General features: G+C 39.4%; 1 protein-coding gene across 1 annotated transcript in view; it reads right to left on the bottom strand.

Moving 5' to 3' along the window:
- LOC118801846 (ribonuclease inhibitor-like) overlaps positions 1 to 7,097 on the bottom strand; it is a 35,125-nt gene extending 28,028 nt beyond the window's left edge. Inside the window, exons 1-3 of the mRNA XM_036562237.1 lie at positions 6,953 to 7,097; positions 4,725 to 4,754; positions 2,489 to 2,735 (exon numbers count right to left, since the gene is read on the bottom strand). Of these exons, the coding sequence (XP_036418130.1) occupies positions 2,489 to 2,735; positions 4,725 to 4,754; positions 6,953 to 7,097 (422 nt within the window). The remainder of the gene's footprint in view (positions 1 to 2,488; positions 2,736 to 4,724; positions 4,755 to 6,952) is intronic.
- Between the last annotated feature and the right edge of the window lie 8,251 nt (positions 7,098 to 15,348).

Genomic DNA, 15,348 nt, shown 5'->3' with positions numbered 1-15,348 from the left:
TGTGTTCTTAACTGGCCGGTGAGGATTCCCTACTTTTAAGAAGGTTATAAAAGTCAAGTCAAGTCAAGAGGCTTTTATTGTCATTCCATCTATGTACAAGTACACAGTGGAGTGAAATTACGTTCCTCCAGGAACAACACGGTGCAACAAGGAACAAAAAGTACAAAGTGCGAACGTGCAGACCTAAGTGTGCAAACAAAAAATTAAGCTAGAAACAATACAATAAATACAATAAATTAAACAGACATTAGACACAGTAAACAGACAGGACAGTGCAGCACCGACACAGCACTCATTTCTGAGCATGAGGTAGTGGAATAAGGTGCAGAGGTATTAACCATTCTGTGATCTGCGAGTTTACACAGTCAGATAACATACGTGAGCACAGCAGTTACTGAGGTAGTAAAACAGTGTAAACACAGCATTAGCAGCAATGTTCCAGATAGTGCAAGTAGTGCATCAAAAGAGGGGTGTAAGGGGGGGGTTTAGTTCAGCCCTTGTGAATTTAAAAACCTGATCGCTTGAGGGACAAAGCTGTTGCAGAGTCTGGCAGTGATGGCACGGATGCTCCGGTACCTTCTGCCAGACGGCAGCAGTGAAAAAAGTCCATGTGAGGGATGGATGGGGTCGTTTACAATGCTGGTGGCTTTCTGGATACAACGTGTGGTGTAGATGTCCATGATGGAGGGGAGAGAGACCCCGATGATCTTCTCAGCTGTCCTCACTATGCGCTGTAGGGTCTTGGGGTCAGAGCTGGTGCAATTCCCAAACCAGGCAGTGATGCAGCTGCTCAGAATGCTCTCCACAGTCCCCCTGTTGAACATTGTGAGGATGGGAGCCCTATGTTGGATCTTGCCCTAAAGAGTCAGAACACTCTAAAGCTCCACTCACTTGTGTCATGCCACCATTTTAAAACTTTTAAAAATTTTCACAAGGTGTTAGATTGGTTTAAAAATTTCACTATCAGTTTGTTCCCACTGCCATTTAGCCCAAAATTTATCATATTCATACCCATACACAGACATTCCCAGTACAAGATAATAGGTGGCTCCAAGAGACAAATCTCAAGGCAAATAACCTGTGAGAATATGATTCTAAATAGATAATTACACCAAACTGTTCATCATTATAACATCTTTATTGTTTCCAAAAATACCTGCAATAGTAAGTAGAATGTCTTGTTTGTAGTTTATGGTATTTATATTACAAATATACATCTCCACATTTTATGTTATTATTAAACATTAAATAACATTTAATCTGATTTAATCTGAAAGTGAAGTAATTTCTGAATGGTAGTCATTTTTTCTTCACTGTTAGTAAATCAGCTCTGATTAGGAAACAGCTCTGTGATGTCAGCCTGTGGAGGCAGTATAGAAAACCAAATATACACAGAGTTCAGCTCATGCGCAAGACACTATTTTTAGACACTTAAAAGTGCCCTTTATTTACACATAATCACTCACAAAAGTTCACTGATTTAATGTGGTCTACTTTGGCCCAACTCTCTCTCTTAGCTTGGAGAGCCTGTTTTAAAGTCCACGCTCCTCCCCTGAAGGCCTGCAGGTACAGCAGGCCAGAAGCACTCTCCTCTCAGCCTCTACACTTCTTTGGGTTTTTTATGGGTAAATAAAATTGATGGGTGATCAAACTTTGATCATAATTTGAAAATGTAAAGTGTTTGTTTAGTGTTTGCTGTATGTGGGGTTTGTATTTGGATGTTTTACAGTACAGTGTCTTATTCAGTCAGTGTGTGTGTGCATCTCTGCTCTGTGTGCGAGATTCTGACTGATTTAATTTTCAGGTGTGTGTAGAGTTTTTCATTGAACAGTAAGTTTACTCTGTTAAAGGTTTAGAGAATAGAGTTTATGGTAATGAGCCATATGCTTGTAGTTGTGGGAAATGTCTGTACTAAGGCTGTGTATATACACTGAAAACCATGACTCAGAAATCTGGGTCTACATAAAAGACTGAAAAGGTTCAAATGTAAAAATAATTTTAAAAATATTAGACAGTAAAAACAGGAAGAGTTCAGATATCTGTTATATTCATCTAAGAGTCCTGTAGTTTCGTTTTATAGTGTAATAAGATGAGAGTCAGTTATCTTCAGTTTCAGATCCTCAGTCTTCTGTTTAGGTGAGCTTGTGGAGGTTAAATATAAACACAAGAGGACTGAAGGCTCATATAATTCATTATGCTTCAGAATCGTCTACACCTGACTTGGATTAAGACCTAATGAGTCAAAAAAGTAGTGGTCCTAATAGGGTGCCCAAACATTTGCACATGCCGCATTTTATTTTACTTCTTTCAATATTTTAGATTCAGTAAATAAATCACTAATATGCAATAAAACTCTGCCATATTTAGGTTAGTCCCACTGAGATACTGTATTAACTTGTTTACACTTAGAAAATGAACAAAACATGTAATGTGACCAGGGGTGCTCACACTTTCGCATAAAACTGTAGTATAGAATGAAAATACTCACACAACTTTAGAGCGAGATTCCACCATTTCCTGCAGCTTTTTCCTTAATTCCTTTAGTGAGACTTTTCTTAGATCGTTCAGCAAACCCTTTGCCACTGAAGAGGCATCAGGCTGCATCTCTTCAGGCTTCAGCAAACCCATCTCCATTGATGAGGCATCACACTGCTTCTCTTCAGGCTTCAGCAGACCCTTCTCCACTGATGAGGCATCACACTGCTTCTCTTCAGGCTTCAGCAAAGCATGTATCACTGATGGGAAGATCAAGATAAAAACAGATTTAAAGAAGTAATATATATGTATACATATATAAAATGCAAATGGCTGAGAGTCCAAAGCTGTTAAATTTTAGAATTTTTCCTGAAAATAATTCAAAAGTGTGCATATTATTTATAACAGATCAATCAACACTGACTTTGTCTCATTAAAAATAAACTAAAATACATAAAATTTTAATGTTAATAAATGATTTGTGAAGATTAAAACTAGATTAGATTAGATTAGAAGCATTCTATAATTCTTTCACAAATGGCTTATTTTTCTGATGACTGAAAAATAATTTGACCTGGAAAATAATAACAGTTAACGTAAAAAGTGAGTGAAATCACACAGAAAAGCCCAGAGAACCTTTATATTGTAGTCAGTAAATCTTTCAGCAAATCTCTTGTGAACTTTCAATAACGTAATTTTTCATTAAGTAGCACAGCCCACATCAACAAACTATTATTGATTATTAATTATTATGATTTATTACATGATCTGAAATTGTGTTGACTCTTATTTTCCTTTTCCTTTATTAATTATTAATCCTGTGAATAATTTCATTTCTAGTGCTTTATTGTAATCTAGATTATTATCTTTCTCTTATTTATGTTGTGCTTCTTGTTAACTGCTTTGGCAACAGGGTTACCAATTGAGTGAGTGAGTGAGAGAGAGAGGCAGAGAGAGACAGAGAGAGAGACAGAGAGAGTGTGTATGTGTGTGTGTTGGGGGGGCATCACTGAAATATGTAATATTTTGATTGTAATTAACCTACAACTTAAAGGACTTTAACATGAACATTGAACTTACAATGAACAAAAAAAATCTGAGAAGAAAAAACAACAGCATTGTGGAAACTTATTTTTATCTTTAGTGCTCTAGAGTTACTAGAGCTGAATATGTCACAAGATGGCATCCTGATTTTTGAGGTCAGCATGTGTTTTTACACCCCCGACCCCTCCCTATCCACCCCCCCCCCACAGGAAAACCAGCAGAGAATGTTGTTCCTGATAAAGCTGAAGAAATTCAACCTCCCGCAGTGTCTGATGATCCAGTTCTACACAGCGATCATCAAGTCCGTCCTCACATCATTCACCACTACCACAGAACTCCAGAGCATAATCAGGACAGTGGAGGGGGTTACTGGATGTATCTGCCAACGCTTCAGGACATCCACAGCAGGATGACTAAGCACACTGGCAAAACTACAGCTGACCCCTCTCATCCTGAACATCACCTCTTTCAGACACGCCCCTCTGGTAGAAGATTCAGGACCATCAAAACCAGCACAACCAGACATGCTAACAGTTTTTCCCCCAGAGCTGCAGCTCATAAACCACAGTGGACACTCATACTTTACACTGACCATCAAACCTCCTCACTGTACTACAGTAACTCCTCCGTAACTGTACAAATATTAATATCATTCTGTAATATTCCATACATAATAGTTATTTATTCTTCTTTTTTCTATTTATTGTATTTTTATTTTATTTGTCTCTTAGTTTAATACTTGTTATCAGTCTGTGTGTCTGCTCTGTTCAGTATGTCACATGTCACACATCTGTGACTCACCAAGACAAACTCCCTGTACAAGTAACACACTTGGTGAAATAAAGTGACTCTGATTATAAAGTAATGATAAGCTATCAGTCTGGCTGAAATGATTAGAGATATGGAATGTAAGGACTGGTGCTGGACATCATTCACAGGCAGTTTGTTGAAGCAGACAGTGCCCTTCTGGAGCTGCTGCTCTGTTCATGTTCAGTGTGACTCTCACCCTCATCTCCAAACACCCATTTCAGGATGGAGCTCTGTAACAGTTCTGACTGTGAACAGATCCTCTGCTGTTTCACTGTTTACATGTGTGGATCTCCTTCAGCTCCACACTGATTCAGTGGATCATATAGTATCAGATTAACTTCAGACTCTCTGGTTAAACAAATGTAAACAGTAAGAAAATAAAAACTCCAGTTTACCTCTCATCAGCTCTTCCTTTACTGTCCTTTCTGCAAACAGAGAAGATTAAGAATGAACACGAGCACACATGAAGAGAAAATCAGCAGGTGTGTGATCTGTTTTCAAGGTAGCAGCTGTTTGTAGAGTTAGTTACTGTTCATATTCTCACACTGTGTGTGTGAAATGTATTAAAGAAGAAACTGCATGCTGATTTTAAAAGGGAAAAAAAGATCAAATTGTTTCCCCCAAATTATTAATTTCAGAGTCTTACTCCATAAACCTGGTTCAGTGAACAGACTGTATCAACTAGTGTGACTAACAGGGCTGAAAGGGTCACTTTAAACTGTAGTCCAGTACAGATACTGACCACCTGTTAATAACATAAACAGTAACCTAATTATCCAAAGGGCTACTATAATAAAGTAGTGTAATATTGTTCTGAGAGTAATTTGGACTCCAAAGCTATTATTTATAATTCTCCACAAACAGGAGCTGGACTGCAGTGTAAAGAACAGTGCTGGACATCATTCACATTGTGTCCTATTTCATTATACTTGTGTAGAAAACAGTGCAGATCTGACCACCCTGAATGAAACAAGCGGTGATTTGGGTGCAACTGAAGAATCTTCAGAGGTGGAAAGAAGCACCCATGCATGAGTACCTTATTTACATATAATTAGCAGCCACGCCTCAATTTACCTTCATAAACATATAATTTACATGAAGCACGCCGTAACTCATGCAGATGTTTCAGCAGGAAGCCTATAAAACATCAGCATTCAGCAGCTGTGAGTCAATGGCTGTGCTTGTAAGCAGTTTGAGGCTGAGCAGTGAGTGCACAGCTCCCCCTACTGACCAAACTTTATAGTGTTAAAATTACGACCACTGGAAACAATAAAATATGAAATAAACCAAACGTGTCAGTTTGAAGAGAGCAGAACGCTCCAGCTGTGTTCTGTAGTGTTTATGTTGTGGGCGGAGTCAGTACTATAAACTAAAACACAGTGTAATATGGGCTTAAAAGGAACCTGTAACAGCTGCAGTGTGAGTTTATACCAGTGTTCATGTAATAAAGTACATCCACTTTTCTACTGTTACACTGCCCTCCACAAATATTGGCACCCCTGGTAAACAGGAGCAAAGCAAGCTGTAAAAACATTCTTCACTGCTGATCCTTTTCATAGTTCATGCAAAATATTACCAAAAGTCTGACATTTATTTGAAGAACAATGACTGAAGGCAACACCTAAACCAGAGTCACAACTGTTGGCACCCCTTCATTTAATACTTTGTGCTGCCTCCCTTTGCAAAGATAACAGATCTGAGTCTCTCCTATAATGGATAATGAGACTGGAGAACACATTAGGCTTGGGCGATAATGTAAATTTAGACAAATGATCTTCATCTCCAGAATTATCACGATAAACGATATTATCATGTAAAAAATAATTTACGAAGAAAACCCAGCGAGTCTTTCATCTGTTTCAGTCACATGATCATTTTACTGCAGCCTATGCAAGTGAACTGCTGCGTCTCAGTGGAACAGCAAAGGAGAATCATAGCAGTGAATCTTAATTCTGGAAAAAACAAAGTTATGTTATAGAACAAATAATAATAAAAATAATAATAATAATAATAATAATAATAATTATTATTATTATTATTATTATTATTATTATAGTCTTCAACAACCTAGATTGTTTCATGCACAAATACTGTCATTTCTTTTTTCATGACTACAGCAGTTTAATTCAGTCAGCATCAGACAGAAAGACTTTATTTTGATTTACACCAGTAAATGATGAACTTCAAATTATGAGCCTGGAAAAAACATACAGCATCCTTAAGAAATTAACAAACTAAATAAAATAAATAAAATTATGACAAAAAACATTCTATTGGATTGTTTTAACCGCTGACTATCATCACAGAATATGATGAAAATTAACAGCGTATTGTGCAAAAATTGTACATTCAGCAGCAAAATAAATTTTTTTCACTACTGTGTGTCAGCGCACTCACGCATTCTCTGCAAGAAAGACAAGCCTGTTAACCTCGTCAGGTTTAAGATGAGAGCGTGAGGGGCTGACATTTCCAGCTGTGCTGAAAACATGCTCTGCCACAAATCATGTTCTGCTAAGCGTTCGCCATGAAATCAGGGGTCCAGCAGTGTTGCAGTGCACATCGATCTTCTGGTTGACTCTCAGTCATAGTTCAACTCCAGTTCTGTCAAAATCCTGCGTCTCACGTCCTTCATTAGCGTCTGTTTCTGATTCACTCAATACGTCGCTTTTCAGAAGCAGAAGTTTTGGCAAAAGCGACGATATGGTGACACAATCCTCTCCTGACAGAACATCAGTGAAGTCTGCAACTGGCTTAAGAGCCTTGTTCATCGCTTCCAGCACATCAAGGTCCTGCCAGGTCGGTGGCTGTGCACGTCAGTCAGTGGCTAGAACCCGTCCAATTGCTTGGGCCTGCTCAATTATTCTCTCAATCATTCTCTTAGAGCCCCAGCGCGTGGCACAATGCTGCTTTAGCACAAAATGGTAAATAAAAATATAAATTATAAATTATATAAATAAGTAAATAATTGTTTAGCTGTTTACTTGTTTATCTCTTTTTATATAAATATACATTTTATTTAATAAATAGTTATTTAATAAATAGTTATTTATTAAAGTGCACAAAGTTCTTCTGCCAGCTGTGGGGAAAAAGTACCAACGATCGATCAGCACAGACCCAGAGCTGCACTGTCCTCGCCTCTTAACTGCAGTCGTCACACCCAGATGTAGGTTATGCCCAAAGCAATCAAACTGTTGCCATCCATGTTCATCTCTTACAGCTGACTTTATATTGCAGCGTTGTCTGTTTTAATGCAGGTTAATGTTTCTTCACTCATTTTCCAGTCCTGGAGTACAGAGTGAAGACCTTCAGCTACATTGGTTGCAGTGTGGCTCTCTGGAAAGAACATCGTTTCCACTGTTTCCAAGCTTCCACTGTGCTGAAATAAAGTGTACTGTCAGTGACATTTATGGAGTCATAGCAGTACTGACCACATGTCAGTTGTCACTGAGTAAAACTCCACTGTGTTGATCAAACACTCAACTTCAGCTTGAACATCTCAGGCACCGCTGTCTTGCTGAAGTACTTACAGCTTGGCAGCTCGTACTGTGGATTCAGGATCTGTAACGTTTCTCTGAATGATGACTTTTCGACTGTGTTGAATAACAGCAGAACCTTCACTCTGTAACGGGTTACACTGGTAGTGCAATCTCACCACTTTGCGCTGTTGCGTTTGTACTTTGTACATTTTGTGAAAGCACTTGTGATTGATTTGATGAACTGCCTTCTCTTTGTGCCAGACCCAGTTTAGCATGCTGAGTTGGATGATGTCTCCTGAGATGTGCCTGATTGGTAGCACTGCCGCCTTTGGTGATGATCAGTTTTCTGCATAGACGCCATGTAACACTGTTAACATCTAACGGTTCTCCATGTTCGTCTGGTTGGAAACCAAAATATTGCCAAACTGGCGCGGTAACACCCTTCTTCTGTACAAGCTCATCCATATTTCACCGTCTAGGGAGGTCACATGTAGCGCAGTGTTTCATTTGCATATACCCAGAATTCTTTGCCAGACTGAAATGCTACATTCTAATCTTAAATTATATAGCTTAGGTCTAAAATTTTAACATCCCATAGATTACAATGCTTGTACAAATTCAATGGTTAAATACAAAGAAAGATAAAAAAAGAAAAAAAGATCACATGGCAAGGGTACATGATGAAAAATAAAAAAATAAATTACTTAATATCGTCACTGGTTGAAATTATTGTGATATTCATTAATATCGTTTATCGCCCCAAGGCTCAAACACACAGCAAGAGATCTGAGATTAATCCTCCACACAGGATTCTTCAGATTCTCCAGATCCTTCAGATTCTGAGGTTCACGCTTGTGGACTCTTCTCATCAGCTCATCCCACAGTAGGCGTGAGCGATATGGCAAACATAATATATCACGATTCTTCAAGATATTTTCATGATATGCATGACATTTTCATTTTCCTGAGATTTAAACACTGCCCACCCCATCCCACAGGTTTTCTATGGAGATTCAGTCACCGTTATAGCCATTTATAGATCAGTAACAGTATCTGAAAGTCTATTCTGTAACAGACTGGTAACCAGTGTAAGGATTTAAGAATGGGGTGATGTGTCTTTTACTCCTAGTGAGAAATCTGGCAGCTGTATTTTGAACTGTCTGATTCTGGACAGTGGAAATGGGCATTTGTTTAAAATGTTTAGCTATTTGTGCAGCTCAGCTACCTTTTGTCGTACATCACTGCCTCAAGACTCAAGTAAGTAGCTAACTGGTTCATAAACTGTTTGAAAGTTGAAGCTGAACGAGTGAGAGGGGAAATGCTGGGTTACGCTAGCGAGTTTAGCTCACTCTGCTGTTCAGCGTTTGTTGTATGATTGGAGTTGGTGCTGTTCACACCGATTATCTGTTCTACCTGGTTCAGTCTGTCAGTGCTGAATAAAACACCGCTAACTTGATTCAATGTGGAACGGTTTCTGTAGTGGGCTAACCTAGCTAGCTAACCACTAACCGTTAGCTCGCTAGCACTCCAAGGTAAATTTCACGCTGAGTTTGTTGTCTCAGCTCTTGGATGAACACGGCTGTTTTTTCTACATCCAAAACCTTTTTTCACTGCAAAGACAAACAGCGAACGCGACGTGAAAAAACAGCCCAAAAATACAAAATATTCGGATGAAACACAAATTTTTTTTTTGGAATATTTGGAATCTCGCAGTTTAAAAGTTGTTTGAAAAAGGATGTTAAAAAAGGGACAGAATTTCTATGAGATGGTGTTTTACCTCTCCTGAAACAGACAGACTGTGACACTGCAGGATGCTTTCCACTGCGAAAAAGGGAGAATGGAGAGTTTCTCCACTTCGTTCATGAGATGAAACTTTTCATTAGCTCTTTCGCACACAGCTCATATCTCCTGAACTCGGGTTTCGAATGCACGTAAGATCTCCTTTGCTCTTCACAAATCCGGCAAATGGTGAGGCTACTGTCCATGTTGGAAAAGTGAAAGTCGTGAGAAGAGCCTCATCACTCAGTTTAGATGAAGGGTTGAGTTCTTCCACACAGGCTATAAACCCGAATGTGTGCAGCTCTGTTTAAGCTGCTTCTGGAGATTCTGATCAGAGAGTTTCCAGTGAAGAGAGCTGCCACTCAGTAATGTGTTCTGGGTTCCTCAAGTGGTTGAGGGCGCTCCTGAGCAAACCCTAAATGAATGGGTTCATATGGAGTATTTGAGCAAAATTGTAGTTTTAAATGCCAAAACTCCTTAAACTGTACAGGGTAGAAGGGGAGGCTATGGAGAAAATATGCAGGCACTTCCTGAGGAGTTTGATGAACAGGTGTGTGGTTTAACCCAACTGTTCTGCTTGATATATGACCAAGTTGTTTTATGGGCTTTGACATGTCTGAAATGTTAATATTGTTAAAAAGGTACTGTAAAATATTTGGTTTTCACTTTCCTGATTTTTACTTTTCACAGACCTCAAACACTGTGATGCAGAGAAAGACTGCAGAGCTTAATGGTCTTCTTTTTTTAGGAGAGGTTGAAATACTGTCCTGAAGACCTGCTTGCTAAATATACACATACACATATTTATCTATTTATCATATCTGTATCTATATATATATATATATATATATATATATATATATGTATATATATATATATATATATATATATATATATATATATATATATATATATATATATATACACACACACATATACATATATAAATGTGTGTAGTAAAAGGTGGTGTTAGTGCTTTTTTGTGTCCATCTAGTCCTTCGTACCTTTTAAAATACTTGCCCGTCTTCTACTTTTAGTGTTCAGCTTAATTAAAAACTAATGTAGCTGCATCACAGGTGTTAGATTTGGATCACAGGAGTCCATTACAGAATATCTTGGGCAAATGAAATATTGGGCATGAGTTATTACTTAGCTGTGGCTATTAAAGTGCAGCTAAAGAACCGACCACTGTTATTTTGTTTCCATCAGTATCTCACTCACTGATGATAGCATGAAAGATGATTGATAAATGAGGCAGTGAAACAGACCTTGTCCATTTTTTTTTTAGTTTCTTGATTTTGTTTCTGTTAAAGTGGCCAACAGACGACTGATCCTGAAGAGGAGTACACAAAAGATGTGAAAGTTGATCCTGACTGTCCTTGAAGATGACGGAGGTGCTCAGTGTTCTCCGCCAGACGTAATTGACTTGAGGAAAATGTCGTTGTGGAAGGCATCAGTGACCTCCCAAGTGCATTTATTCTCCTCTTGAGGCTTTTTTAAGCTCTAAACATTGAGAACCCCAGAGAGATGAAACACACGTGTCACAGCCAAGAGCGTCTCTCTCTGCCCAGGGTCTGGACATTTATAAGTAACTCTAATATTGTCTACACTATCTGCCCTAATAACTATCTGTAATCTAACGTCTTCAAAAAGAATTGAAAGAATCAAAGAATATCAACAAAAATGAAAAAGGATGAAAAGGAATGAAAAAGACTTCAGCTCAGTTTCTTGTGGAATGAAGGAAAAGGGCTTTGCTTTACTGAGCATCAAATGGCAAGATTGTTCCCGGTCAACCACAAAGCCAATATCATCTCAAAACATCCCTTTTTATCCCCCTCTGGGGTGATGAGGTCACCTCCCCACCCCTTTTACACAATTCCACACCATTTTAGTCCCATCATGTCCAAACCATACTCCTGTATTTGGTAACCCTTAAAACCCAAACGGCATTCCCCTTGATGTTGGGTATGAAGACCAATATTCTCTATTATCCAGTGTCCACCTTTTAAATGATCATTTCACAGCTGTGATGTTGGTCCTTGTGATGCACGCCCTGATACTGAACGGTCAGATGTGTCAGTGCTCAAAACTTCATTCCAGCTGATGTGAGATTCTGCATAATCATTGAATATGGACCTGATTTCTCAACAGACATTGTTTATAGCTGTGAGAATGTAAGGTAGGGACCAACTGATAAACTGTCACCAATGATGATTTTAAGGAGCAAAAATATGTAGATAAAAGGACAGTCAGCCAATATTAATATTTGTGATTAAAAACTTTTTGTTTCTTTTTAAATTTCCTAAATGCAAACAAACAAAACTCACAAAATTAAAAGATAAAAGTATTATATGCTAAAAATCAGTTGCAAACAATGTAAAATAAATCTCTGACTGTATTAGTGTGATTAGATCATGTTGGAATATCTTAAATATTTATTCTATATTGTAAATAAATATATCATAGAAAGTAAGCTATTTTATAGAGAAATCAAACTATAGCCCATTGTTTCCATGTCAATGCAGGCCCGATTTTAGGCCTTAGCTCCCTGTACCATTGAAAGAAGTCGATACCAGTAATATGGCAAAACCTGAGTACTGGGCAGCCAATATATTGGTCAGATCCTAATGTGAAAGCACAGCATGAGCTGGCTAGTGCTGCCTGTAGATGCAGAATCAGATGACATTGACACATATATTTGAAAATCTGCTGATTTTAGACTGAGCTGATTACTTGTTTCTTATTGAAACCACCAAATATATACTGATATAGTTCTTTTACACTATACAGTGTTGATTCAGTCCTGTTTCATTTTCTTCATGGTGCTACCAATACTGTGTGGATGCAGCGTTACTTTTAGCGCACTGCTTGTTGCTACCTGTGTGGATGCAGGGTTACTTATAGCGCACAGCTTGTTGCTACCTGTGTGGATGCAGGGTTACTTATAGCGCACAGCTTGTTGCTACCTGTGTGGATGCAGAGTTACTTTTAGCGCACTGCTTGTTGCTACCTGTGTGGAGTCAGGGTTACTTTTAGCGCACTGCTTGTTGCTACCTGTGTGGAGTCAGGGTTACTTTTAGCGCACTGGTCGTTGCTACCTGTGTGGAGTCAGGATTACTTTTAGCGCACTGCTTGTTGCTACCTGTGTGGAGTCAGGATTACTTTTAGCGCACTGCTTGTTGCTACCTGTGTGGATGCAGAGTTACTTTTGGCGCGCTGCTTGTTGCTACCTGTGTGGAGTCAGGGTTACTTTTAGCGCACTGCTTGTTGCTACCTGTGTGGATGCAGGGTTACTTATAGCGCACAGCTTGTTGCTACCTGTGTGGATGCAGAGTTACTTTTAGCGCACTGCTTGTTGCTACCTGTGTGGAGTCAGGGTTACTTTTAGCGCACTGCTTGTTGCTACCTGTGTGGATGCAGGGTTACTTATAGCGCACTGGTTGTTGCTACCTGTGTGGATGCAGAGTTACTTTTAGCGCACTGCTTGTTGCTACCTGTGTGGAGTCAGGGTTACTTTTAGCGCACTGCTTGTTGCTACCTGTGTGGAGTCAGGGTTACTTTTAGCGCACTGGTCGTTGCTACCTGTGTGGAGTCAGGATTACTTTTAGCGCACTGCTTGTTGCTACCTGTGTGGAGTCAGGATTACTTTTAGCGCACTGCTTGTTGCTACCTGTGTGGATGCAGAGTTACTTTTGGCGCGCTGCTTGTTGCTACCTGTGTGGAGTCAGGGTTACTTTTAGCGCACTGCTTGTTGCTACCTGTGTGGATGCAGAGTTACTTTTAGCGCACTGCTTATTGCTACCTGTGTGGATGCAGAGTTACTTATAGCGCACTGCTTGTTGCTACCTGTGTGGATGCAGAATTACTTTTAGTGCACTGCTTGTTGCTACCTGTGTGGAGTCAGGGTTACTTTTAGCGCACTGCTTGTTGCTACCTGTGTGGATGCAGGGTTACTTATAGTGCACTGGTTGTTGCTACCTCTGTGGAGTCAGGGTTACTTTTAGTGCACTGCTTGTTGCTACCTGTGTGGAGTCAGGGTTACTTTTAGTGCACTGCTTGTTGCTACCTGTGTGGAGTCAGGGTGACTTTTAGTGCACTGCTTGTTGCTACCTGTGTGGATGCAGAGTTACTTTTAGCGCACTGCTTGTTGCTACCTGTGTGGATGCAGGGTTACTTTTAGCACAGTGCTTGATGCTACCTGTGTGGATGCAGAGTTACTTTTATCACACTGCTTGTTGCTACCTGTGTGGAGTCAGGGTTACTTTTAGTGCACTGCTTGTTGCTACCTGTGTGGAGTCAGTGTTACTTTTAGCGCACTGCTTGTTGCTACCTGTGTGGATTCAGAGTTACTTTTAGCGCAGTGCTTGATGCTACCTGTGTGGAGTCAGGGTGACTTTTAGCGCACTGCTTGTTGCTACCTGTGTGGAGTCAGGGTTACTTTTAGCGCACTGCTTGTTGCTACCTGTGTGGAGTCAGTGTTACTTTTAGCGCACTGCTTGTTGCTACCTGTGTGGAGTCAGGGTTACTTTTAGTGCACTGCTTGTTGCTACCTGTGTGGATGCAGAGTTCATTTTAGTGCACTGCTTGTTGCTACCTGTGTGGATGCAGGATTACTTTTAGCGCACTGCTTGTTGCTACCTGTGTGGAGTCAGGGTTACTTTTAGCGCACTGCTTGTTGCTACCTGTGTGGAGTCAGGGTTAATTGGGGCCAGTCATGGGCCGGAGGTGAGCGAACCACCCCGTGACCGGAAGGTCGCCGGCTCGAACCCCAGAGCCAACAGCACGTGACTGAGGTGTCCTTGAGCAAGGCACCTAACCCCCAACTGCTCCCCGGGCGCTGCGCCGCTCCGGGCAAGTGTGCTCACTGCCCCCTAATGTGTGTGTTCACTAGTGTGTATGTGGTGTTTTTCTTCATGGATAGATTAAATGCGGAGGTGAAATTTCCCTGTTGTGGGACTAATAAGGGTCACTTAACTTATTATGGCTTAATGATGTACATTTTGCATTTTGTAAAATGTCATACAGCTTGAATACTGGGGATTTGTCACAGTATGTCTAACACTCTTCAGTAACTAGCCCAAGTCTACATCACTGTATTGTGGTTATATACTTTTGGGTACCTACGTACATCAAAATGAGTCATATCAATTTTAAAAGCTGTAGTTTCAAAACAAACATGATTTTCTTCAACACAGTTAAACAAGTTTGGTGCATTTGAACTCTAAATTCAGTTTGAGTTCATAGAACTTGAAGCTTAAATCAATAAGTACTGAGGATACATGTTACTTGATGAAACATATTTAAATGAGTTTGGTGCTCGAGTTAAAATTTGCTTTTTTGAGTTTACATAATTTTGTGCAACAAAGTTCTACTTACTTAAAAAACTGATTGCAGAATGTTGACATTCTGCAGGTTTTTTACAGTGTACTAAAACAGGAAGCCATGACTGACGATTAAAGTGTTCCTAATAACTCCAGTGAACTTAAAAACATTAAATATGAATGGAAATATATTTCAGTTAGATTTCACACTTAAGAATTTCTAGGGGTGCTAACAACTGTGGTACATACAGATTTGAGAAAACATTTATTTCATGAAAAAAAATATTTTTTTTCTTTTTAGGTTAGAGTTTGGTAAAGATATTAAATGAAAGACAAAAAGAATGAGAAATAAGGAATGTTCTTTACAGTCTATTTATTCATGTTAACAGGGGTGCCAATATTTGTGGAGGAGTACTTTCTATTTTTATTTTTGTAATTGGTAT

This window comes from Colossoma macropomum, unplaced genomic scaffold, assembly GCF_904425465.1.
Source record: "Colossoma macropomum unplaced genomic scaffold, Colossoma_macropomum, whole genome shotgun sequence".
Lineage (NCBI taxonomy): Eukaryota > Metazoa > Chordata > Actinopteri > Characiformes > Serrasalmidae > Colossoma > Colossoma macropomum.
Note: the sequence above shows the minus strand (reverse complement) of the source record. Positions and strands in the feature narration are given on the sequence as shown.